Source organism: Cryptosporidium muris, genomic scaffold (assembly GCF_000006515.1).
Source record: "Cryptosporidium muris RN66 scf_1106632353999 genomic scaffold, whole genome shotgun sequence".
Taxonomy (NCBI): domain Eukaryota; phylum Apicomplexa; class Conoidasida; order Eucoccidiorida; family Cryptosporidiidae; genus Cryptosporidium; species Cryptosporidium muris.
This window is the reverse complement of record NW_002196571.1, coordinates 738,805-764,785: the sequence shown is the minus strand read 5'-3', so window position 1 is coordinate 764,785 and position 25,981 is coordinate 738,805. Positions and strand designations below refer to the sequence as shown.

The following is a 25,981-nucleotide window of genomic DNA, read 5'->3' as shown; positions in this document are numbered from 1 at the left end:
ATTAAGTATATATTAAACATGTATATTAATCTTATAGTACATCTTTATTATTTCTAATTAGTAAAAATTTAAAGGATTAAACTCTAAAATAACAAAGAGTTAATATAGTATTAGTAAGAATACTAAACAAACTTATTACCAGGTAGAATGAGTGTAAAATAAAAGATTTCACTGTTTCTAAATAACTGAAGAATCTAAGTTAAATTAACCTTAAATAAATTTATCATGAATAAATATCTTTGTAGTAATTAGTTTATACTTAAATTATCTCAAAAGTTTCTTTTTTATAGAATAATTAGTGAACTATTTAGTATCCTTTAAAATAATACAGGTGAATATTAAATGAAATCAAGACTTAATATTAACAGATATTTATAAGTTGTTTCCCATAATTCCTACTGTCATTTAGAAGTATATATATCTTTAATATTCCCAAAAATATTCAATATATTATCCTACATAATAGTAGACTGAATGGAAATAATTTAGTATCATTTGAAGAATCAGCATTCATTAATTCTTCGTAATTCTTGCATTTTATAATTATAATATACGAGTTTAAATCCAATTATAAAAATTAGATATAATCTTCATCTTCTATATAAATATTTGTATTTATAAAAAAGAATAAATTTAATATAAATTCTTTAAAGTAGTTTTAATATTTATATCTTTAGATTACCTAGCTTTTCACAATAGCTACTGTCCTCATCAATTTCATCTTGAATTTGTTCAACAAATGACTTTTGACCATTTGAACTAACGTAATTACTAGCAAATTCATTATCATTATTTGTACAACTATTTATATTGTCTAGAATTTGGTTATCTTCATCTTCAAATTCTTCTTCTAACATAGGGAAACGAAGTATGGCAGCTATACCTGAAAGTTTTTGTAATTGTTGCCCAGAGAAATGATTTTCAGAATAAATATATAACTTCCCACCAAGATTAGTATTTAATTCAGCAAGATTTGTAATAAACCTCCTTTTAGAGGTATCAAAACAACGTAGTAGCGAATCACATAATAATAATGTATCTACAGCATTATTTTCTAAGGCTTTTTTTACATGATTAGGACCATAGCATACCATTGAAGGTTTATTACAAATATACATATGAAACTTGTTTAGCATTTGAACCTGTATAAATGCTTTTGTATCCTTCAGTCTATCTTGTAGTTCTTCACTAGACAATAATTCTTCAACTGCTGGTTTGTTAGCATTAGATGCCTTTGCTATTAAAAATATATGCTTCTTATTATATATTAACTTCGAGAACTCCTTGTCTTTATGTAAAGAAGTATTTTTAATATAATCCAAATAATCGTCCTTCATGAATCCTGGTCCAGCTGTAATAATACAATCTATATTATTCAAATCTAAATTTTGTTTTAGGCTGTTATTAATTTTTTCAAAAAAATTATATTTACTATCTCTATAAGAGTTATCACCTCTTTTTTTTGATATATTATGAGTTACATTAAATAAGTGTTTAATACTAGTTTTAGTTGCTATATAAAAATTAGCTAAACCATTATTGTCCATCAATAATATACAGATATCATTTTTCTTAACATTAGATTCATCTGAACATTCCATTAACTTTTTTTTAGATAGCCAATCCCAAGACTTCTTGTATAAAATCAGTTCACTATCTACTTTAATATCTATTGTATGATGCTGTCCAACTTTAACAAACTCATTCTCTACAGCATTAAGACCACTAATACGAAGGCAATCTCCTTCATAAGTACATCCTTTTACAATCAAAGTCAACATTAAACGATGAACTTTTACAGATGATGAGCCAGTACCGTATTCTTTGTATACTTTTCTGTATGTAATAGACCTCACGCTATCACCAGGTATAATTAGATTATACAACTCCCATATGTCATCTGAACAGTTGATTTTAAGTTTAACAAATCCAAATCCATCTTTAATAACCTTTAACCTTATTATTTGCATTAATTATAAAAAGAATTAGCTTCTGTATTTATTACAGTTAGTACCAAGTTATATTCTGGACAAGTTGCTATATGTAACCCGCTATAATATTAAATTGTGGCATCATGAAGTGAATCGTAAACAAACTGGATACTTCCAAATAAATCTTCGTTATTATGACAAACATGGAAATTGTGACTTAAAACCTTTCATTAACATAATATCTGGAGAACTCCTATTCTAAAAAGTGTGTAAATATTGGAAGTGTTACCATAATTTCTAAATAATTTAATGAAACATCACTTACTTTACGAACTTTGAGAAAGGTACAAAGTTTTAGTAAAAACTCGAGTATAGATTCTATAAGCATATTAAACATTTATATATCTTATTATTCATTGTTACTTAGTTACATACCTGTCTCTATATTGAAGTACTCAAATAAAGACATATATACCATTTCTGCGGTCTTAATATAATCATTTTGTTCTTTTAAGAAGACTTGACATTCGTCATTCTAAAATATTAAACAGAATAATTAAGTGTGAATACTTTCAATATATGTACATTATTTACAGTATTAATTTCAGTTGAGATTCTTTGCATTATGATAAGTTGTTCTCATTAATAGATCAAACTATTACAAATTTCTAATTTATTAACAGGCTCTGAACTTACAGATAAATCTTTGAATAGAAATATTGTCATAATTTCTTCTAAATCACCCATTAAACTAGGCTTTAATTATATATAAGTGAATTGACATTAATTATTACTTGGAGAAGAAATGACTTACCTTAATATTAGTATGAGGAATCATGTTAGTTGAAATAAATTCTAAAGCTTCTACATAATCATTATTTTGGATAAAAATATCAAATAATTGATGTTTTCTAATATGAAATATTATTTCATCTAATATATTTATTGAACTATCTTCAGTATTACTTAGTTTAATAGATGATACCTCAGATGTTCTAAGTATTTTAATTTCATCAATTGCTTCCTCATATTTATGGTCAAGAATACAATTTTTTATTTTTATAAAATTCCTTACTTTGTTAATATATTCCAAAGGTGTAATATGAGCTTCTTGGCAATACTCAATTGCAGCTTCATAATAACCATTTAATATTAAATAATTCAAAATAATATTGTCAATATTTCTGCATTAAACCAGGATATCATTATAATTAGATTATACTTAATATTGTACTTTTAACTATAATATATTGTATAATGCACATTGCCATCACGTTAGAATAAAACCCAATAAAATTAAGTATATAATATTACCAAATATTGGCAATAATGGGATTATTCTATCATATATTATATAAATGACTGTGCTAATAATTTATATATCCAATGACCTTACAGTTTTTCACTATTGCACTTCCCCATAAGTTCAATAAAGCTGGATTCAATGTTATGACATTGCTGAGGAGTATGCATATTGAATTATAAAATAAATAAATAGAAACTTTTAATTATTAGGATGAAATCTACAAATATATTTAAGAATGATGATATCTCGTGATTATATTCTTTCTTATATATATATAATATGTATTATAATATTCCTCTATGTATAACTATTCAATAATTATGAAACTCAAATAATTTCCTTTCTATAGTATAAGTTCGGAAGTGAGATAAACAAAATATATTAAAACGTTGCTACGAGAGTTCTAGGGTTGTCTTAGTGGCTTAAAAGTGTCAATTAAGAATTTATATTTTATACTCCATAATTCTCCAGTACTTTCACATACTTTTTTAACTATATCTAAAAAAAGATACAAAATAAAACTTATACGAATAGTAATCAGAGCTTAAGTACAATATATCACAATTTCTACCTAAATACATTCAATTATAAATAAAGTAGAAATCTTGCTTAGTGGTTAAACAATACACTCGTGATATTCCAAGTCTCTCTAATGGGCGCGTATGGTGACTGTCTTATACTTTTGAATGGTGAGGGGTACGTAAAGATAGCAGAAAGCATCCTGTCTCGCCCTCAAAGTATTTTCTATAGTAATTTATTTAAAAGGTAAACAAGTTTACAAGTAAATTCAGCCCAATAAATCTCTAATTTGGGGCTAATATATATATGATGCATACAGAGAGCAACTACGCAGGAATGAAGGATTTGGTGATTCCACCAAAAGACCCACGCTTTAAGACGGATGACGTAACAAAGACAAAAGGTAGCGACTTTGAAGATTATTTCTTAAAGCGAGAGTTATTAATGGGTATATATGAGAAGGGATTTGAAAGACCATCACCTATACAAGAAGAAAGTATCCCAGTAGCTTTAGCTGGAAAGGATATATTAGCTAGAGCTAAGAATGGAACTGGTAAGACAGCAGCCTTCGTTATACCATTGCTTGAAAAGATCAACACAAAGAAAAATACTATACAGGGATTGATTCTTGTACCTACAAGGGAATTAGCTCTACAAACAAGTAGTATTGTTAAACAACTTGGTAAACATATCAGTGTACAGTGTATGGTTAGTACAGGAGGTACTTCACTACGTGATGATATATTACGTTTAAATAATCCTGTACATGTTTTAGTTGGAACACCAGGTCGTGTTCTTGATTTAGCAAATAAGAAAGTTTGTAACCTTAGTGGTTGCTTTATGTTTATAATGGATGAGGCTGATAAATTATTAAGCCCTGAATTTCAGCCTATAATTGAAGAACTAATCGAGTTTTTACCTAAGGAACGTCAGATACTTTTATATTCTGCTACATTTCCAGTTACTGTAAAGGGTTTTAAAGACAAATATCTTTCAAATGCTCATGAAATTAATTTAATGGATGAATTGACATTAAAGGGTGTAACTCAATATTATGCTTTTGTAGAGGAGAAACAGAAACTTCATTGTCTTAATACTTTATTTTGTAAGCTACAAATTAACCAGGCTATAATATTTTGCAATTCTGTAGCAAGAGTTGAACTATTAGCCAAAAAAATTACTGAGTTGGGTAGTTCGTGTTTCTATATACATGCAAGGATGCTGCAATCTCATAGAAATCGTGTATTCCATGACTTTAGGAATGGTGCATGTAGATGTTTGGTATCTTCAGATTTAATTACTAGAGGTATCGACATTCAGTCTGTCAATGTTGTTATAAATTTTGATTTTCCAAAATATTCTGAGACATATCTTCATAGGATTGGTAGGTCTGGTAGATTTGGTCACTTGGGATTAGCAATAAATTTGATTACATATGAAGATAGATATAACTTATACAGAATAGAGAAAGAGCTGAATACAGAGATTACATCAATTCCTGTCCAGGTTGATCCTGCACTATATACATAAGTTGAGTATTATTTGTGTTACGCAGGGTTTGGTAGTATAAATGGACTATAAATTGCAATGTGCAGTATAAACTATATATTAGTTTTGAAGTTAATACTAGTGCTACTTAAATGTCTGTATACTTTAATTCAAGTGGTATATGGAATCTTTTTGTATATAAGTTGAATAGGAAATTAAGATTTCATTCTACTACATTATAACTATGACTTGTGTAAAGTTGCAAATGCATCCTTTATGCAGTAATTGGTTGTTTTGGTATTCCATAATTTAATACTAATACCAATTAAAAGTAAAGGGATAAATAAAATATATTGTATAACTAAATGACGGTATATCTTTGAAAATATTTTGATTTAATTAAAAATATTCCTGACAAGATATTAATGTAAAAGGACTTTTGAAGGAATCTCTTTATTGCATCTAACAATATCTAATATATTTATTATATCCCAATCATTTTTAAATGCAATGTTAACTAGGAGTTACATTTGGTCAATCTTTATTTCTACACTCTCATGAAGAAGTATATCGCGGAGTTGTATTATATATATTAATGTTAGGATTTCCGGGAATTACAAGCTCATAGGACATGAGGAGAATTTTATGCTTTTGGATATGAATACAGTACTATCATCATACAATATAAAAGAGAGACATTGCTAGAGATTATACGTTGAATTAATACAATTGAACTTAAAGATTAGAAAGTTGGATAAATCAAATTAGGAGATTAAAGTTGATGAGAGAATGAGTGTTACTCTAGTATTATACCTAAATTATAAAGTATCTCTACATCGTTTGTATGATTAAAAATAAACAATTTGAAGAGAGGCTTAGAGATCGAACATACTGAAGAATCTGCATATAAATTGTGGTTTTTAAGAGTTTATTTCTCTGAATTTCAAGATTTTCTAAAATATAGAAACCATTAATTTGAGTAACTGGATTATACTGACTTCTGAGATATTTAAATTGATCTGATATCTTACTTAAAACCTCTCGAGTTGTATAATGACACATCCAATATTCCTATTACACATGCTTTTATTTAAGCTGTCCTGAAGCTTATATATACTCTAACTTGCTAGTAAAAATAAAGGACAATATTAAATGTTGTAATTTATAATGGATTTTTTTACTCAAAATATCTTAGTGACTTTTGATTCTGAACTCTTGAATTATTCTACATCGAGATGTTTCATAGTTTAAAAGATGGTCATTTGAATTTATTATCTTTATAATTTAGGTATTTGTTACCTAAATTATATACAGCAATAGGATAAATCCACTAAGATAGATAATAATTACCCTTTTATCTGTATAATTACCTGAACTATAGAAACCATGAACCTCTAAATACAGTCCACTTAGTTTTGAATATATCTCAACTACTTTTTTGTAATATATTGGTTAAATCGTTCTGGACAATGTGCAGTAATTTAAATATATCTATTATTATTACAATAATATTTATGCTAGAGATCATCATAATTGCTCATCATTTTGTTCATATTACTATAATATCTATCACCCCTATTTAGTAATTTTTCTAGTATTTATTTGTACATACTATATATCTTGCAAATTTCCTAATGTAAATACAATGACTCTTTTCTTTATGAAGGAATTAGATGTTTTCAAAGACGTTGATAATTTTCAACTTGGTATATATAACTTGGATTTTATTTTATATATTTCATAGTTATATCTGGCCTTAAATCTACACCTTTTGATATCAAGAATTATTTTAATTCTCCACTTTTCAGCATATTTTCAACACTATCATAGCTACTAATAAAAATTCCATCAAGATAGAGCTGTAGTATTGTAGGTCAATTGTTCAATTTCTTGATACCTTCCCTAATTGCTGATTATTTTGTAATATCAATAAATTTGTATTCTAAGATACCAACTAACACCATAACCAAAGATATACTACGGCTAGAACTACATTTAGGCTCAAAAGGTGTACTCTTTATAAATAGTACTACTTTATTATCTAAAGTGATCTTTACTAGTTCCTACTTTAATTTTTCCCATTCAATTATTATTAGAATTAGAGATAAAGTAAGAAATATATTTGATTTTATTGGTATAGGTAGTAAAGATCTCATATAACCAGAATTAGATCGAAGTGAAGGAATTTTAGTAGGATAAATTAAATCTGGATTACTCTCAAAATCTCGATTCAAATTAATATTGAGACTTAAGTCCTTTATTTCAGTATTATGAACATATTAATTACTTGTATTTACCCCTAAAATTTTATTCTTATTAATTTTCATACTCATTCTAAATGATTCTTTATCTTTCTTTTTAGAATACCTATTCATAATGGAAGTTACGTAATATTTCTTACATGTAGCTTTTGTTGTATCTTTGATACTAAGGAATGTATTAACACATTTATTTCCGTAAGTTTAGGATAGGACAGAGTACATTAGTTTATTTAATGAACCAATAAAAAATCTTATATATTTTGGTATTTGACTAGAATATAAACCATGAACCCTAACTAATTTAATGCTATTTTAATGCTATTTTTGGGGTTTACGAGAAATATAAGTGTAATCCTCTTACTGTTAATGAAGTTATTAATATAAAAGATATTGTATATAAAAGTCTCAACAGTAATATATTGATTGCTAAAAAGATAGTTGAATACTATTAAGCTCTAAATATAATAATTTAGGATAATAGGTACTGACTCAATAAGATGTAGATGCCTTACGCGCTTAATAATTTTAGATATCACTATAGTGGCATCTCTTGAAGATAATATCACTTTTAACTTTTCGTTTAAAATTTAAATAAAGTAATTGAGCATAGTGGGATTCATGAAAGGGATCTGGACTGAACTTGGTTGTTTCTCATATAGTCTAAATTTATTACCTTCAGATATATTACTCCATACTGAAGAGGAAGTTAGTACACGAGCTTATTTAGCTAAGAGCAAAATGAATACCAAGAAAAAATCGAGTGCACTGGAAAGTAAAATCCAAAGATATAGTCCTAACACTTTGCTAACATCGCTTGAAATTATTAAGAGACACTTTGATGCTAATAAAGAATATAAAACAGTGGGAGAACAAAGGCTATCTGGAGATACTATACTACCAGTAAGGTCAGAAGAACCTATTACTAGAAATGAACTAAAGGAGAGGTTAGCTAAAAAAATTGCAGAACTTCGTCAAAATAAGATTTTAAGAAATAAGAATAGACAAGATAAGAGGGAAAAAAAACAAAAACTCATAGGAATTAAACAAAAGGAAATTGATAACCAAAACAGTGATATTGAGGATCACCAATGTTTTGGAAATATCATTACCCCATCTAATACTTCAGATTTACAGAATAAAAAGTTATTTGATAGATATAAAGGTTCTAAAATAAAACGTATTGAAGAATCTATAAAGAAGATTAAAGAAGAAGAAATATGGTTAGATACCTTACCTGACCATATCCGTAACGTTGAAAAGACCAAAATAGCAATGGAGAAAGCTCTTCAACGTGCTAATAGAGTTAAGGTGAAGGATAATTTAAGTAAACTTATGAAATCAAAGAAGCAAATACTAGCGAAGAAAGAGAAATCGAGGAAAAGATGGGAGAATATTAAGAAAGCCAATGAAGAGAAAGCAAAAATCTCTCAACTGAAAAGACAAGAAAATATTAATTTGTATAGGAAAAAGTGAATATAGTATTTAAGAAGAATTCTTAGTACTCAATATTAGTACTTTATCATATAGGCTCCATATTTTTTAATTATAAAAACAGATATGATTTTTTTTTTTATTTATATGATATTAATTGAAAATATAATTAAATATATAATGGAGTTCATAAATTTTAGATAAAATAATTTATATATAGGAACAACATCATTGGATGTATTGTATAAGTAGTGATGAAGTACTTGTAAGCTGATAGTCAAATAATTTACTATATCTAATATTATTAATTATTCTGAGCACATATTCAAGTGACTATAGCTTTAAATATAAGTTTTAGAATATGTAATTAGAGGAATTTGAAGATTTAATGGATTTTTTTAAGATACTAAGATAATCTCAATAATTAAAGTTATTTAAAATATTCTTACTATTAATAATCTGGATTTTTTTCCGGATATTATGTAATCAGAAAACTTAATTTGAATTGGTTATATAATATTTCAGATTATTATAATTAATTATAAATATTTATGAGACTAGAAATAATTAAATAGATTAACTTTAGTATCACTTAATATTAGATATATGGAGTTTTATTTTTGAAAGATATAACAACTAATCGTATTATTAAAGATTTGTAGTAAAATATTTGTTACAACTAAGTGATTTTTTGAACTTAACTTGCTAACATGTCTAGATTATCCTAATATAACTATGTTAAGAATTACTAAATCTTGATAATTTTTTTGTTGCAATATATATATTTCTTAAATATGTTTCATTTTTTTTTAATTAAGAAATTAGAGAACTACTAGTAATTCTATACATATATATAATTATCAATTTCAATTATATTTCAGACTTAAATTATAAAGGTTAATAATTTGTTAATCAAGAGTAAATGGTGTAACATAAATAATAGAACTCATACCTAATAGCTATTTTCATATTTAAATCTTCAAACATTGAATCAATATAATAAACTCAATAAGCAGAAAAATCTACTTAATAATTAAAACAGTCTAAAAACTAAAAGTTTCATAATTTATATTTTAAGATCAAATTCTGTTTAACAGAAGATATCTAAGCTTATTTGGAAAATTTATTCATAGACTACTGTTAATTGTTCAACAATTTGATAAGTAAAATCAACTAGTAAAGAGTTTAAATAGTCTAATATAGCTTATATTACTATCACTAAATTTTTCTTAAAATACTTTAGAGTCCACTATTCTTCACATACTTGGTGACATTGAAGATTCAAAAAATCGAGATGAATCTGTAATCATATTAGAAGAATGAACAGATTGAGAAGGTTCAATAGATCGACTTGCTTCTCTTTGTTCAATAATACTAGATTCTACAGATGTCAACCCTAATGGTAAGTTCTTTCTTTCAATCATTTTCTTTCTTCTCTCTTTCTTTTTTTTTGAAACCTCGTTCTTGACTTGCTTACCCAATTGCTTAACTTGTTTATGCTCATGTTGTTTATTCTTCTGATATTCCTTATATTTCTCAGATCCCAATACCTTCTTTATCTTCGAATTCCTTAGTGGCTTTGTGAGTGCAGATTTAACTTTGCTAAGTATACCACGTTGGGCATAATAAAGTGCCTTCTTAAGGTTCTCTTCTTTAGCTTTTACTAACTTAAGCTTCTGTGACATTGTAACCAGATCAACTTTCATACGCTTAGATTCTTGAATAGCGGCTTGTGCCTCTAATTTTAGTTCTTCTATATTCCTAATTGATTGTTGTAAGTCATTCTGGAGTTTGGCAATTGAATTTCTTAATTGTACATTTTCTGTCTTAAGAATTTTACTTTCTTCTAGAATTGAACTAATTTGTTCCGAAGTATATAATACACCTTGAATAATTATTTCATTTTGATTAATAGTTGGACATGCATTATTAATAGAACTTTGTTGAGCTGCAAGTAGTGCAGATTGAATTTCTGTAGATACTTTTTCATTTATAAATAGATTATAAAATTTTAGCTGAGTAAATTGCCCCATTGCTAAACTATACCATTCATGATTTTGAAATACAGATCTTTTTAATGCAGCTTGGCATGCTTCTAAATTTGAATCAATGGGTATTTGTTCAACATCTAATCCTTGAGGAAATACCATTTGTAGCTCTTGCAGTGCTTCACTCACAACTGATTGTTTTTTTTCATAGCTTAGATTGTGAAAATATGATGAGAAACTACTTAGTACATTTCCTGAAGATAAAGAATAAGCTTCTTTAATAGGTGTACAGACTATAAATATCAATCCAAAATAAAACTGTCTCATTTTCTACCTTATAAATTTCATATTAAATATTATCTCTAAGAATATCTTCAGGAGGTTCTTTTAAATCTTTAAAATTCCAGATCTATTAATGAGTAATTTCTAGATCACATAGAATTTACATAAGATCTGAAAATTAAAAATTTAAAGTAACAATATTCAAATTCAAATATCAACTACAATAATAATACATATCTTTCTATACACTTATCTAGCTCTAATACATTATTACTCTTTAATTTTAATTCAAAAAATATATTAAAACCTAAAATATATCAGTAAATATACAATTGGAAGTTACATTTATAATATTTGAAGAGTAGCTTAAGGATTCCAAACTTTCGTGTGTTTTGCACTCCTTTAAATTCTTGCAAGTTTTAATTTGATTCTTGCATATTTTTCCCTTATCCTTTCTAGTCTCAAGATGTTGTCTAGAATTTGATACTGTCACTACTGTATTCTCTACTAAGTTATCTTTCTGTTTGCATATATTTGATTTATTAGATTTGCGTATTTTCAGGTGAGATTCAGTATTCTTGTTATTATTATTCGACAAAATATTATCTTTATGATCATCAGACATTTTATTCTTAGGTAGATTTTTAACTTTGGTTTTTGGAAAGGCTTCTGATTTTACAGGCTGTTTAATAAAAGCTGAACTCTCTTTATCCTTCATATTTTTATCTGTATTTGATATTCCGAAAGACCCAAGTTTCAAAGTATCTATTCCTAATAATTCCAAATATTGACCTGAATCAATCCTTATTGAAGAATCACATATATAATTAGTATTATCCTTTATATTATCTTTAGTTGTATTTTTGATATTTGATTGTTTCTTTATATTACTACTATTTGACTTGCATATATCAAGTATTTCTTTAGACAACTTCACATTATTTAAATGCTTCTTACCATCTCCTATGCTGTCCAAATAAGTGAAGAAAGCTGAACCATTTTCAAAGTAACAAATATCAGATGTTTCATTTATAGTTCCTTCTACTTTCATCACATTTCCATTTTTAGTTTCAGTATTATTGCTACATTTCTGTTTGGTGTTATAGTTTGAATTTTTAACATAACTTTGATCGTCAATATTTAAATTATTTGTATTACTGTCTATATCAGATACAGATAGATCTGTTTCATTTTTATTATCTGATGTTTCTTTACTTTTAACCCCAACAAATACCTGACTAGGGTTATCACCTAAAGGAAATGTCATATTAGAAGAGTCTTGTGTAATCCCAGCTTCATTATAGTCATTACAATTGGACAAAAGCAAATCAGCACATTTAAACCAGCTTGATCCATTCAGAATAAAAGATGACAAAAACCCACCCTTATTTTGTAAGAGTTTATTTGCCCGATTAATTATCTCTTTTTTCTCATTGTAATATCTTGGTGAGTGAATCCTTGTTGGATATCTAGTCTCTGCTGTCCTAAGCTGCGATTCAAGATTCAACTTACCAAACTGAGCACTCATCAACTTTTCAGCTGCCTTAGTTGCTTCAGCTAGGAGCCTGTTTCTTTCAGCTTCTGATTCACTCTCTGAAGATGCAAAATTACTACCATTCTGTCCACCAGAACTATTTGATGTGATATCTTCATTATATATCTGGTGTTCCAATGATTTATAATTATAGCCATAATAGGGTTTGGCTACAGGATCTAAAGCTTTACCGCGATTGATAACTATTTGCATGATTTCTAGTTGTCAAGTAAATATATTTACTAAATTAAACTTTTCAGAAACTTTCTAAAACAATTTTCAATATTATATCTGCTTATTATATACTGAATAATTAATAAATATCCATGTGTACTAATTACACACAAATATTTTCCTTAATCCATCTTGATAAGAATAAAATCTCATACTTTTCACACTTCTGGGAGTACACACCATTTAGTTGGGAGAAAATAATAAAAAAAAAAGACACACAATTTTATAAACAAAATCCTGAATTTAAATAGATTTTTTGAGTATATCTCTGCCTTATTTATTTTTCAGCCCAATTTCTTCTTTACCAATATTTTCTTAATCTTTTAAAATAAATAGATCTGGGGGCGCCACAAAAGGATTAACACTAAAGTAGGTAACAAATACAAGAAAAGATTAATACTGTTAAATAAAATTATCTAGATAACCACAATATCCTTTATAATGACTTTATATCTAAGATCTAAATATTTTGCAGTATTTCTGTTTCTATACACAGTAAAATTGGTCAGATGTGTATATCAAACTCCAGAATACACGGTTAATAGAATAAATTTACTATTTCAGAGATTTTTAATAGAGTCTAATATTAAAATAAACTATGAGATAACCAAATCTTTGGCAAGATCATTAGATCTAACTGCTGGGGAAACCTTTCATGATCAATTCCAAACTGTTATAGATGATTGTGAAAAAAAAACTTCAAGTACCTTATCAGCTACTGGAAATAATGCATCATTATCACGAAGTATTTGTAAGAATGTATTACATGAACATGTAAAACTTGTTCTCAATCGCCAACACTTTGCTGAAAATATTTATGAAGTAATTTCTAATTCACTCCAAGAAATACCTTCAAATAATACAAAAAGTCCTAATGAACAGTCTTATCCACTAAAAAATTCAATATTTATAACTCCTGAAGTCAGTTATCTTATATCAGATCTATTACCTTTAAATCCTTCTCTTGAACAATGTGTTGAATCAATTTTACGTGTTTTATCCTTGCCATTTGGCTTTACAGAGAGTCAAGCAAACATAGTATGTAAAGATATACTGGAGATGCGAAGAATTAGAGGCTACTATTGCTCTAAAGATAAAATTCCTAATAACCTGCAATATATTTTTCCCAAAAAAAGTGATAATAGCTGCTCTAAATATAAAATAAAACTAACTCCGTTTAAATCTGTTCCAGAAACCTTAAATTTTGAATCATTCGATATAATCGGTGGTCTGTCATGTAATAATAATAAAATAAGTATTGAAAGTGATACTATTATTAAAAAACCTAATTTATTATTTTTACCATTCATAAATTCCCCAGTTATATCAATTAAAAAATCCGAAAGATCCCTTAAATATAATATGGGTAAAAGTAGTATATCCCCAGAATTATTAACTGAAAGTGTAACTGAGGTTCAAGAACTTAAGGTTTCTGAAAAATTAATATTCAATGATGATATTTATACTGATTTAATATTACCATGTAAATTACTGACTTATGAAGAAAAAATACTAGCCTCTATGTTGGTATTTATAAGCAATTCAATGCAACTTCCTTTAGACGCAATAGAAGCATGTATAGTGATAACTAGAACTGTGACCTCATCTACTATCGTTGTACCTAATCAGAATGATATCTCTCAGCAAAAAGCTGGGATTATATCTACCCAGATAATCAACTTCTTTATTCCTACATGTATTAACTCTCTATTAACAATTTCAATATTCGTACCACTAAGTAACTTTGCAAATAGCTATTTAGCACCCTTAGAAACATCTGAGTCTGCTACAAAAATTTTAGGCAAGATATGTGGCAAGGTTATGGAGAATTTTGTAGATATTTTTGGAACTATTAGCATAGAACAGCAGTTTGAGTGTAATATTATTCATACTCTAATTATTAATTCCCTCCAAGAACAAATATGGAATAAGGCAGGTGCATTGTTTACAACAAGAGAACTATCCAATATAGTATGTAAATTAAACTTTGAATATTCAGTATCACAAGTTGTAAGTGATTGCTCTATTTTATTCTCTAAGTATATTAAAGAGATACCAAAGGATTTGGTTTCCACAATTTGTCAATCCATACTAAGTTATGTGCAGCCTCAACCTTTAGTCGTTAGGCCCATTATATATACTATTACATCAATATTATCTGAGCTTGTAAACTCCGTTAATCAATATGCAAAGAAAAGTATTAGATCACTTATTGACATAGGGACACAAATATTAGACTCATGCCTGGGTAGAGAAGATTGTATAGAATCTTATGAATCTTCTTGTAAAAAGGCATTTTTAGATTTATCATCAATTGAAGGAATGACAATTAGTGAAATTGAATTCATTTGTGGGAACTCAAAAAGTTTGGTGATTAAGGTTCTATCTAACTTCTCAATACCAGAATACCTACTTAAATATCACAAGGCTCAATTTAAAAGTAGAATTGCAATAATACAAAGTAATATATCAATATATTCTAAGATACAAGAGAAGACTGGTGAGCAACTGCTTAGTTAGTAATAATTTAGATAATTATATATACAAGTATATATTTTGTATACTAAAACCAATCGCCTAATTTAGTTATGTAGAACTACTGTATCAGAGTTATTGAAATATGTTAACTCTATACTTATCAGAGTAAAATAACAAATATATAAGATAAACTACAAGATCAATTTGCCAATGTAACATTTAACTTTTCTTCTTCAGCTATAGCTGCTATATCTGCAGCTTGAATAAGTTCATTGATACTTCCATCACCATATACTGGACCAGCAGCTGTCATTACATAAGGTATGCCCTTATCATCCTTAACTAGCAGTTCAGATAAGTGTTCCCAAGGTATATTTAAGGGTTCACCTGGTCCAGGTGCTGGATAGTTAGTATGAGTAGCTGGGAAAGCAGCCCTATCTACAAACTCTTGCACTAGTACTTCTGGAGTATAGCCATGATTAGGATCTACTGGTGCTTGTGTATGTGAAGCTGGGTAAGCAGCTTTTATCACAGGTATAACCACAGTAAATGGAATGTCACCACTTCCAGGTCCCGGTGCTGGATAGTTAGTATGAGTTGCTGGAAAAGCAGCTCTATCTTCAGGATCAGTACGATCTACTGCAGGTTGATAACCATGTTTACCATCTGCTGGATAATTAGTATGAGTAGCTGGGAAAGCAGCTCTATCTTCAGGATCAGTACAATCTACTGCAGGTTGATAACCATGTTTACCATCTGCTGGATAATTAGTATGAGTAGCTGGGAAAGCAGCTCTATCTTCAGGATCAGTACGATCTACTGCAGGTTGATAACCATGTTTACCATCTGCTGGATAATTAGTATGAGTAGCTGGGAAAGCAGCCCTATCTTCAGGATCAGTACAATCTACTGCAGGTTGATAACCATGTTTACCATCTGCTGGATAATTAGTATGAGTAGCTGGGAAAGCAGCCCTATCTTCAGGATCAGTACGATCTACTGCAGGTTGATAACCATGTTTACCATCTGCTGGATAATTAGTATGAGTAGCTGGGAAAGCAGCCCTATCTTCAGGATCAGTACGATCTACTGCAGGTTGGTAACCATGTTTACCATCTGCTGGATAATTAGTATGAGTAGCTGGGAAAGCAGCTCTATCTTCAGGATCAGTGCGATCTACTGCAGGTTGATAACCATGTTTACCATCTGCTGGATAATTAGTGTGAGTAGCTGGGAAAGCAGCTCTATCTTCAAGATCAGTGCGATTTACTACAGGTTGGTAACCATGTTTACCATCTGCTGGATAGTTAGTATGAGTGGCTGGATAAGCAGCTCTTAAATTAAGTTTCGCTTTCTTATTAGTGGGAACGAAGTAATGTTTATTTATTGAATGATATTCAGTATGAGAAGCTGGGAATGCTGCACGTCTCTTTGTAGTTGGAGCTAAGCTAAGTCCAGAGTAGTAGTTGTATAGATTAAACTTCATAGATACAGTCTTGCATAAACTTTCACCATATCCATAATATTTTATTTCAATTGCACCACATACAACACTGATAATTGATGGAATTCTAGAGACATATGGAGGAGCCCTATAAAGAAGCATTGGAGGTTCTGATGATAACCAATTTCTCAACAATACTCTGCAATCTCCACAGAAGTCCTCAGGTTTACTTTTGAATAATCTCCTGAACTCGTAAGGAGGGGTTTGTGGCCATGGAAATCCCATACCTCGCCCTGGTTGGAATAGCATCAAATTTAGGACATTAGTTGCAAATAACCAGTGAGGTACATAAACATAATCCAAAACCTCCCTAGTCTTAACTTCAGCCCTTCGGTTACTACAGAAACATGAAACTACCAAAGTAGCCAAGAGAATTGCAATGTGCAGATAAGGCAATATCCTCATAACTTAAAAATAATAATAATAAAACAATAGACCTAAAAAATATTTTACAATCGCACTCTAACCCCCTCTTAAACAAGGAGGTTTACAGTGCTACGACTAATAACAGCTATGATGTTATTACTCTCCTATCTACCTATCCTATTATAATATATTAATTTTAATTATCCACACTAGCTCCTAGGTACCTTAAGTAGACTCGAATATAAGACGAGACGTTTTTATTCCAATCACATAATGCGCACTTTTTTTTTCTTTATTTAACCGGTTTTGAAAGGTATTATTTGAAAAACAACTAAATTCTATTGAGGAGATATTAGGAGTCATTTTTGTTTCTTAAATGTGCCATACATAATTATGTACATAATACAAAATAAGTGTCAAATTATTTTACTTTTTACTTAATATAAACAGAGCTACAATTGAATGTCTTGTCTACTCTAATTAAATTAATTAAGATCCTATCCACAAACGTCTTGAAGTATCTCTCTCACGTTGTTTAGCTTCCTCAATATCATCTTGAGTTGCTACAGGTCTTAATGTAATATAAAGAGTCTTCAAATTTAAATCAACTTTCAATTTATTATCATATTTGAGCTTACCGCTCAATCTTAGGGCGCTTATGTATTTGCTGTCCGGGAGCTTTCCACTGTTTTTAGCTGCTTTATTAATGGTTCTTGCCATTTTTCTTGAATTAACTACAACATAATTGTAAGCAGTCTTGAATTCTCCCCTTGACTTATTCAGAGATGTTATAGCTTTTTTATACTTTATAGGATTTTTTCCTATTACACTTCTTGCAAATCTATAATATTTATCTAACCCAAGAGTAAGATGTTTTGTACACTTTCTTGCCTCATATGGTGGCTTTTTATGCACTAATAACATGAATTTCTCAATTGCAAGATTGTTTAGATTACAGATCAAATGTAGAATATATGCAGCTACTCTTGTAGATGTCAGCTTACTAACTAAGTTCTCTTTTTTCTTCATGTTCATCTTTCTGCCTGGAATTCCATGAATTCTATTGTTAAGCTCTGCATCAGCAATTTCTCCAAATGCCTGCAATAAATCTTCATCAAGATCTAACTGTGGCCTTATTAAAGCTGCTGCAGGCATCATAACACCTATATGAGTAGTTTCTGCTTTTGCTGCATTTATTCCACGATTTTGTTTAGGTACAAATTCAACAGAACCTTGCCAATTTATTGCTTTCTTTAATTTGTCAATAGGTTCTTTAGGATCAGCCATCTCTCCTGTAATATATCCCTCAACTCCTATTCTAGATCCTGATGGAATTTTTACTTCGACTAACAAATGTCTAAATCTTTCATCATTTTCATACTTAGATAGTAGATCATCCTCTTTCAATTCTTCATATCCTAAAATATGAATAGTTGCCTCCTTTGGTATTAACATCTTTGATTTATATTCTGAGATTAAATCTTTTACGGTTGCAGTCTCAAACTCATCAGGAGAAATAAATACAAAAGTTGACCATAGTGAATCAGTATTCCTAATAACATAGCGGATAGGATCTCTTGATGTTTCTAAGTGTAAATTATCTGTTTCAACCCAAAACTGCATATCAGATTGAACACCAAGCTCCTTTAATGTCTTATTATCACCTCTTAACTTCCTTCCACTTGAGAAATAAATTGCAATAACTTCTTGTGAAAATCCACGTTGATCAGCTAGAAATTTGATTACTTCACTAAGCTTTTTATCAGATTTTGCAGATGATACAATAGTACTACCATCTGGATATGAAAATCTAAGTCCCGTGAATCTTTGCACTTCAGAATTTTGTTCTAACTTATTGTTATCTGTTTCTTTTACTTTACTATAAATGATATCTCCATCTTTAAGCTTGAAAGCATCAATTGGAGCTTCCAAATTTATCATATTTTCAAGGGGCCCATTTTCTTTTCTTCTCCTTGATAATGTAATCATTTCTGGTGATATACCTTTTAGACCAGCTAATGTTCCACGGAATTGCCCAAGTTTAGATGCTAGTGGTACTGGAATATTAATTGATGTTCCATCATCCCATTCTATCACCAAATTAACTATTCCAGGACGGATAAGATTTCCGAATTCATCTCTTTGTAAAGAATCGATGATTTCAACGAACAATTCTGTATTTCTTGTTATTCTTAATTCTTCAACAGTTTTATCTGGAAGTTTTTCATAATATCTTCTATATTTTGTTCCATTATCAAGAATCCTTTCTGTATAAAGCCTCATATTATCATAAGGTATATTTCTTCTAATAGATATACTTTTAATAATAGATCTTATAGTGGCTGAAGGGAAACAAATAACCTGAATAGGTGCTATATGGCGATTAGCTACAACTATATAAAGAGTAATACTTGGTTTTGTAGGATCAGATGTACTAGCTCCATCTATGTATTCCTGATCTTTTATATCTTCTATTGGTATTTGGGGAGTTTCAATAGGACTACCAGTAATCCTAACACGGAATATAACGCCAGATATAATTCCCAATTGTCTTAATGTAGAATAATCATTACTTGGTAAAATAGAAGTTGGAAGTAGGCGTCTATCTATACCAATAATTTCAAGCTGTATAGAATTAGGTAAATAGTTACGACGCCAAGCAATTAAACGTTTTAGTTGTTTTATTGTTGTTGATGGATATACACCTAAAATTAAATCAAACCCATTATAATCATCAAACCTTATTCTAATATTCATAGGAATTTCATGTCTACCAGTTAAAGGATTCAAATATGATGGTTGTACTGTTACATGCCTATATGGGCCTGTTCTCACATATAACTCATCCTCAGCAACTATATTTAATTGACTTAATGTATAACCTCTTAATCTTCGCCAAATAACAGCCTGACCATTTGCATCTATATCTTCAATCTCTAAATCTATATCTGTAAAAGGTAGCTTTAATGATTTAGATAAAGCAATACGGATTGAATCAATAGGAGTATTTGACCATAAAGAAACTGAAAATCTTTTTCTTGAATGTGGTTTATCTAGGCAATTCAAATGTATTCTAAATTGAGAACCTTGCCTTATAGGTAATGGGGTTGTTGAGAAATCTGTATCTGGTGTAGCTACTATAATAATATCATTATTTTTTATTCCCATTTCATATAAGCTTAATTCAGCTTCTGGTGAATTCAATCCAATACTTTCTGGTATATTTTGACCTTCACGAAAAATCCCTAATTTAATATGGGATAATGGTATTTGTTTTTCTGTATTAATATCATATATAATATCTGCTATTGTATGACTAAATACTGCCTCATAAATTACATATATGCGCTTTGATAAAAAGAATAACTTTATCTTTATTGGTTTTAAAATATATTCACCTGGTATTGTTCTTTTCTTATGTATGTTTAATGAATGTGGAATTTCACTCACTTTTTTATTTGAACTCCTTAGATCAAGTTTTGGTTGTTTGGATGATTGTGAAATATATTGATTTTGTTTTACTAAAAACAAAGGATGTTCATTTGCTTCAATTCCAAGTTCTGATAAAGTACTTGAACCTGGAAGAAATTGTTGCCCATTTGTAAGTTTCATTTTTTCTTTGTATCCAAATTTTGTAGCAATTTCTTTTGCAACTGTATCAAGATTATTATTTCTATTAACTAACACATCTTCAATTATGCCATCTGGTAAGGCAACTTTAATGTAAACTTCATCATCACCTATCTCAACATAACTTTCAGAAGTTTCTTCAAAATCTTTATTATTTCTAAGGTCTTCATTATTTATATATGAATTTAATGTTGCAATTACTGAGTCACTAGGTGATATATTAGAAATTTCTGTATTTCCTGATAATAATTTTCCATTTGATTCTAAGTGAAATAAGTAATCCGATAATCTTCTTGATTTTTCAGGTCTAGCTTCTAAGTATAAAGAAATAACATGCCCTAATGTAGATTTAGGTGAATCTGTAAGTCTTACTTTAGAATCTAAATCTGTAAATAATACTGTTATACGATGTTTTTCCTCGCCAGTATCAGATGCAGATACCAAACCAATAAAATATAGAAAATAGATGAACAGATGATACCACATCATCTGTGGAGGTTATATAAGCCCTTACAAATATATTCACCTTATTTTTAACTATGACTTCAGGATATATCTTGTAGCAAAATTCTACTATTTACTATATATATCAAAGTTTAATCTAAACTAGTGTGTGCACACAGTGTGAAATCACACATTACACACGGCACCATTAAATTTTTATTATTACAAAAGATTCACGCTTGATTAAAAACTACAAACTTATTATTACTCATATTTTAAAAAGAAAGAAATTTAACTCAATTACTTATATACTATACTTTATACAAATAGGTTATATGTTCATTGTTTAAGTTTATATAAGTAGAAATAAACAAATTTACAATATACCTAATGGAAATGATTTAAATCGGAAAATATTATGGTTACAGATGAATTATTAACTTATCTATAAATAAAAAAAAGTAACTAAGAGTATATATTGACATCCAAATTATATAAAGTGTATTTATCTTCTAAAATAATAGTTCTATTAAATTTATTTCAGAATAAGCCTAATAACTAAGTATAAATATACAAATACTTACAATATTAGATAACTTTAATATTAAATTTAATTTTTAATATTATTAAAAATACTTGATATTTGTTGAATATTACAATCTAAACTTATAAAATGTTTAATAACAAATTAGATTTTTTATTATTTAGTTATTAATCTTTTATTATATTAAATTATATAACTTAAAATCATATATCTACTCCCCTATGGAAAATTGAAATATTCTATATACTGTACTGTCACATTTTTCAGAGGATTAATCAGATTAAAATATCTTGGTAAAGCTTCAATAAATTGAATAATAGATTTATTACCTTCTTTACTTTCTATGCAATTTCTATAGCTTGAATTATAAAGGGTGATTTTTTGAAAGTCTTGATATTTTAAGCCACGAATTGTTAATGCAGTTGTCTCAATACGAACACGATAAGACATATTTCTTCCATCATTAGGTAAGGAACTTTTACTTGAAAATATACCATAAGCTTCAAATAATTTTTTAGTTTTATATTCAGATATACCATAAATTGATGCATAAATAAGTATATGTGAATTGGTACCATTAGTAATAATTTTAGTACCCTCACTTTGTAAAAAATAAAGACTTTGTATATTGTTGATAACATTTACTTCTTCCATTCATTAGTAGAATTTATTTTATTTAGTTGAGTATATAGAACAGCAATATGATTAAAACGTAGAGTCCTGTATAGACAAAAGAACAATTCTTCTATAACTATTTACTAGACATGGATATTTAAGTTTGTTAAAGAATATCATACCTGATCTTGTTCCATATAATATCATATATGTTGTAATAGTGGCAGTATCAGCATATTAAAATGGAGGATATAAAATTGTTCATAATCTATCCATAATTTTGAGTAGTAGTATGGTATAGATTCAAAGAAATAAGATGAATAAATAACTTTTTTCTCATTAGTATAGTGTCCATGAGTTAAATGTCCATCACTTTTTAAAGAAAGACTCATAATACAATTCTGAGATTTTAATAAATAAGATAATAATGCAAAATTAGGTACTCCACTTATTGGATGTAATATTTACACCCCATATACTAATATCAAGATTAAAAATTCTGAGAGCTCTTTTTTCAGTTAAATCTTGTAATTTTGTAATATTCGAAGTTTAAAAAATATGTACTTTTTATATTTATTGAATCTTTTGATGTTGAGAAGAAATATAAGAACTATTTTTTGATAAAGTGAATATTTCAGAATCTATAAGAGTTATTTTGATACTTTGTAAATTCACTTTATTTAAGTTTTTATATGTTAAAGAATTAAATCTAGTATTCAAATTGTAATAATCTATGGAAACATGAAGATCCTCATACAATTTTATTGAAGTATTATCTTCTAATATATCTTTAATTTTATTATCCTTACTATTATATAATTTTTCAAACTTGGATCCTTTTATATATTCTAATTTATATGTACTCTGAACAAAAATATTCAAGATGAAATATTGGAAGACACTAATGATCCAGCTGCTACTAAAGATAAACCATTCACTTGACGTTCAATCTCTTCTTTAATTAATCCTCTAATTTCGGGATCAACAATATATAGTGAAGTATTTGAATTTAGTAAAACCATTAAAAAATAAGGATTAGGACTTTTGGTTTGACAATTACCATGCAATAATTGTTTGGTGAAATATGATGTATCATTTTACCTTTAAAAATTAACAATGGAGTCTACTAAATTCCCACAAAATATATTTAACCATTTTTTGTATGTAAGATATTTCTAAATTGTATAGATAATTATGAAATAAGATTAAATACTTAAACTTCCTGTTAAATCTGATACAGATAAAGACACTTTTTTTCTTGTAGTATTACCTAAAAATACTGGTAACTGTTGAGGTTCTGGATTTGCATTGCTAGTACTATTATGAGTAGATCCTTTAGGAATTTTTTTATTAATATTATTAGTATTTACTTTTCTGGTTTTTTTTGAAACTGACTTGTCTGAAGGTTTATCTCCATTATTAATCTTTATAATAGGTAAAGGAAGTGCAGTTACTGATCCTAATCCATCGAAAGTTTGACTATGGTCACCTAATTTTGTGATTTTATTTGGAACTGATTTGTTTGAAGGTTCATCTCCACTATTAATCCTTATAGCAGGTAAAGGAAGCAAAGTTGTTGATCCCAATCCATCGAAAGTTTGACCATGAGAAGCTTCTATAGTTACTAAAGAATCTGGATCATCTATTACAGATGTTTTTAATGGACGTTTCGATGGTAATACTGTACTTGATACTGAATTTTGGGAAACAATAGTTGAATCCCCAATAGATGCTGAAGCTAAATTTTGTCTTCTTCTTTTCTTTCTTCTAAGTCTATTTCTTAGTCTTTCTTTTTTAATTCTTCTATTATTAATAAATAAACTACCTCCTACCAAAGCACCTCCAACTAATAATAAGCCTCCTAATGTTCCTCCAGTTATTGCTCCCACATTAGGTTTTGAGCTATCAGTATGAACTGAGTTTGAATTTTCATGATTTTCATTATTACCTGAAAATAGAAAATATAAAATGATAAATTAATGAAATTATAAACAAATAGTATTACTCAAAAATTTGAAATATATATGTAATAATATTTAATATATAAAATTATATTTAATATAAATAGCATTAATTTCACGCTTATTAAATTTAGGGATATTAATATCAACTAAATTTAATTATTTTGTTATAGCATGAATTAATAAGTTAAAACTTTTTTATTTTTATCGAAACTTACTTGAAGTTGTACTAGATATAGATGTAGTTATAGGATTAGTAGTAGTAGATGTTGTACTCTCACTATGGGATGGATTTGAAGAACTTGTAATATGTGTAGATGTAGTTGTAGTTATAGGATTAGTAGTAGTAGATGTTGTACTCTCACTATGGGATGGATTTGAAGAACTTGTAATATGTGTAGATGTAGTTGTAGTTATAGGATTAGTAGTAGTAGATGTTGTACTCTCACTATGTGATGGATTTGAAGAACTTGTAATATGTGTAGATGTAGTTGTAGTTATAGGATTAGTAGTAGTAGATGTTGTACCCACAGTATGTGATGGATTTGAAGAACTTGTAATATGTGTAGATTTAGTTACAGGATTAGTAGTAGTATATGTTGTGCCCTCAGTATGTAATGGATTTGAAGAACTTGTGATATGTGTAGATTTAGTTGTAGGATTAGTAGTAGTATATATTGTACTTACACTATGTGATGGGTTTGAAGAACTTGTAATATGTATAGATGTAGTTATAGGATTAGTAGTAGTATATGTTGTACCCTCAGTATGTGATGGATTTGAAGGACTTGTAATATGTATAGATGTAGTTATAGGATTAGTAGTAGTATATGTTGTACCCTCAGTATGTGATGGATTTGAAGAACTTGTGATATGTATAGGTGGAGTTATAGGAGCAGCAGTAGTATGTGATGTAGTCCCACCAGATGGATTTGGAAAGTCATTATCTGAACCTTTGTTATGATCTTTTCCACCTGAAGAATCTGGTTGTGTACCTGAAGGATTTGGAAAACCATTATTATCTGTAGGTTGATTAGATAAATGTGGTAACAAATTTAATAAATGATCTTTAATTTCTGAATTATCATTAGAGTGTGAGTTAATTAACTTTTCGTTGTATATTGTGTATATACTTGTAGGTACTTCTATATGGGAATTAGAAAAAGGAATTGTTAATATTTCTCCTTTATGTACTGCATTTGGAATATTATCTACTAAATGTATACCGTTTCCAAATATATCTGGCAAAATATTTTCTTGTTGAATTTCTGGATCATTATTTAAATAATCATAATGATGCAAAATATTAGAATTTATTAGATCATCATGTATAAGTGATAGTTGCTCATCTATTAATGATACTACACACAACATCCATAATAATGGCAAATATAAAGAAATCCAAATGTAGATTGTATTCATTATTATAAGCGAATTGAATGTTGATCTTGTTGTGATTTAAGTT

At 28.3% G+C, this 25,981-nt stretch overlaps 12 protein-coding genes across 12 annotated transcripts, besides 19 other annotated features; 3 read left to right on the top strand and 9 right to left on the bottom strand.

The window, feature by feature from the left end:
- Window positions 1-598: 598 nt before the first annotated feature.
- Window positions 599-671: a sequence feature (AT_rich).
- CMU_025800 (pelota protein, putative) lies at window positions 666-1,970 on the bottom strand (the record flags this gene model as incomplete). The annotated part of the gene is made up of 1 exon (XM_002139886.1): window positions 666-1,970. One exon carries the CDS (start codon window positions 1,968-1,970, stop codon window positions 666-668), a length of 1,305 nt encoding a protein of 434 aa, XP_002139922.1.
- Window positions 1,402-1,431: a sequence feature (AT_rich).
- Window positions 1,971-2,721: 751 nt separating the features above from the next.
- On the bottom strand, window positions 2,722-3,404 carry CMU_025790 (uncharacterized protein; the record flags this gene model as incomplete). The annotated part of the gene is made up of 2 exons (XM_002139885.1): window positions 2,722-3,115; window positions 3,328-3,404. 2 exons carry the CDS (start codon window positions 3,402-3,404, stop codon window positions 2,722-2,724), a joined length of 471 nt encoding a protein of 156 aa, XP_002139921.1.
- Window positions 2,979-3,000: a sequence feature (AT_rich).
- Window positions 3,076-3,105: a sequence feature (AT_rich).
- Window positions 3,405-3,408: 4 nt separating the features above from the next.
- Window positions 3,409-3,445: a sequence feature (AT_rich).
- A 56-nt stretch (window positions 3,446-3,501) lies between these two features.
- Window positions 3,502-3,531: a sequence feature (AT_rich).
- Window positions 3,532-4,065: 534 nt separating this feature from the next.
- Window positions 4,066-5,286, top strand: CMU_025780 (ATP-dependent RNA helicase, putative; the record flags this gene model as incomplete). The annotated part of the gene is made up of 1 exon (XM_002139884.1): window positions 4,066-5,286. One exon carries the CDS (start codon window positions 4,066-4,068, stop codon window positions 5,284-5,286), a length of 1,221 nt encoding a protein of 406 aa, XP_002139920.1.
- A 340-nt stretch (window positions 5,287-5,626) lies between these two features.
- Window positions 5,627-5,654: a sequence feature (AT_rich).
- Window positions 5,655-6,721: 1,067 nt separating this feature from the next.
- Window positions 6,722-6,760: a sequence feature (AT_rich).
- Window positions 6,761-8,123: 1,363 nt separating this feature from the next.
- Window positions 8,124-8,978, top strand: CMU_025770 (uncharacterized protein; the record flags this gene model as incomplete). Its single annotated transcript, XM_002139883.1, has 1 exon — window positions 8,124-8,978. The coding sequence occupies one exon, from the start codon at window positions 8,124-8,126 to the stop codon at window positions 8,976-8,978; it is 855 nt and encodes a 284-aa protein (XP_002139919.1).
- Window positions 8,979-9,037: 59 nt separating this feature from the next.
- Window positions 9,038-9,155: a sequence feature (AT_rich).
- Window positions 9,156-9,445: 290 nt separating this feature from the next.
- Window positions 9,446-9,489: a sequence feature (AT_rich).
- A 221-nt stretch (window positions 9,490-9,710) lies between these two features.
- Window positions 9,711-9,753: a sequence feature (AT_rich).
- Window positions 9,754-10,192: 439 nt separating this feature from the next.
- On the bottom strand, window positions 10,193-11,251 carry CMU_025760 (uncharacterized protein; the record flags this gene model as incomplete). Its single annotated transcript, XM_002139882.1, has 1 exon — window positions 10,193-11,251. The coding sequence occupies one exon, from the start codon at window positions 11,249-11,251 to the stop codon at window positions 10,193-10,195; it is 1,059 nt and encodes a 352-aa protein (XP_002139918.1).
- Window positions 10,344-10,388: a sequence feature (GA-rich).
- A 231-nt stretch (window positions 11,252-11,482) lies between the features above and the next one.
- Window positions 11,483-11,512: a sequence feature (AT_rich).
- Window position 11,513: 1 nt separating this feature from the next.
- Window positions 11,514-12,953, bottom strand: CMU_025750 (uncharacterized protein; the record flags this gene model as incomplete). The annotated part of the gene is made up of 1 exon (XM_002139881.1): window positions 11,514-12,953. One exon carries the CDS (start codon window positions 12,951-12,953, stop codon window positions 11,514-11,516), a length of 1,440 nt encoding a protein of 479 aa, XP_002139917.1.
- Window positions 12,954-13,415: 462 nt separating this feature from the next.
- Window positions 13,416-15,494, top strand: CMU_025740 (uncharacterized protein; the record flags this gene model as incomplete). The annotated part of the gene is made up of 1 exon (XM_002139880.1): window positions 13,416-15,494. The coding sequence occupies one exon, from the start codon at window positions 13,416-13,418 to the stop codon at window positions 15,492-15,494; it is 2,079 nt and encodes a 692-aa protein (XP_002139916.1).
- A 157-nt stretch (window positions 15,495-15,651) lies between these two features.
- Window positions 15,652-17,361, bottom strand: CMU_025730 (uncharacterized protein; the record flags this gene model as incomplete). Its single annotated transcript, XM_002139879.1, has 1 exon — window positions 15,652-17,361. One exon carries the CDS (start codon window positions 17,359-17,361, stop codon window positions 15,652-15,654), a length of 1,710 nt encoding a protein of 569 aa, XP_002139915.1.
- Window positions 17,362-17,364: 3 nt separating this feature from the next.
- Window positions 17,365-17,385: a sequence feature (AT_rich).
- Window positions 17,386-17,500: 115 nt separating this feature from the next.
- Window positions 17,501-17,526: a sequence feature (AT_rich).
- A 285-nt stretch (window positions 17,527-17,811) lies between these two features.
- CMU_025720 (uncharacterized protein) lies at window positions 17,812-21,441 on the bottom strand (the record flags this gene model as incomplete). The annotated part of the gene is made up of 1 exon (XM_002139878.1): window positions 17,812-21,441. The coding sequence occupies one exon, from the start codon at window positions 21,439-21,441 to the stop codon at window positions 17,812-17,814; it is 3,630 nt and encodes a 1,209-aa protein (XP_002139914.1).
- A 552-nt stretch (window positions 21,442-21,993) lies between these two features.
- Window positions 21,994-22,144: a sequence feature (AT_rich).
- Window positions 22,145-22,159: 15 nt separating this feature from the next.
- Window positions 22,160-22,594, bottom strand: CMU_025710 (uncharacterized protein; the record flags this gene model as incomplete). The annotated part of the gene is made up of 1 exon (XM_002139877.1): window positions 22,160-22,594. One exon carries the CDS (start codon window positions 22,592-22,594, stop codon window positions 22,160-22,162), a length of 435 nt encoding a protein of 144 aa, XP_002139913.1.
- A 534-nt stretch (window positions 22,595-23,128) lies between these two features.
- On the bottom strand, window positions 23,129-23,577 carry CMU_025700 (uncharacterized protein; the record flags this gene model as incomplete). The annotated part of the gene is made up of 2 exons (XM_002139876.1): window positions 23,129-23,419; window positions 23,458-23,577. 2 exons carry the CDS (start codon window positions 23,575-23,577, stop codon window positions 23,129-23,131), a joined length of 411 nt encoding a protein of 136 aa, XP_002139912.1.
- Window positions 23,578-23,760: 183 nt separating this feature from the next.
- On the bottom strand, window positions 23,761-25,890 carry CMU_025690 (uncharacterized protein; the record flags this gene model as incomplete). Its single annotated transcript, XM_002139875.1, has 2 exons — window positions 23,761-24,503; window positions 24,735-25,890. The coding sequence occupies 2 exons, from the start codon at window positions 25,888-25,890 to the stop codon at window positions 23,761-23,763; spliced, it is 1,899 nt and encodes a 632-aa protein (XP_002139911.1).
- Window positions 23,896-23,917: a sequence feature (AT_rich).
- Window positions 24,514-24,622: a sequence feature (AT_rich).
- Window positions 24,914-25,034: a microsatellite.
- Window positions 25,891-25,981: the final 91 nt, after the last annotated feature.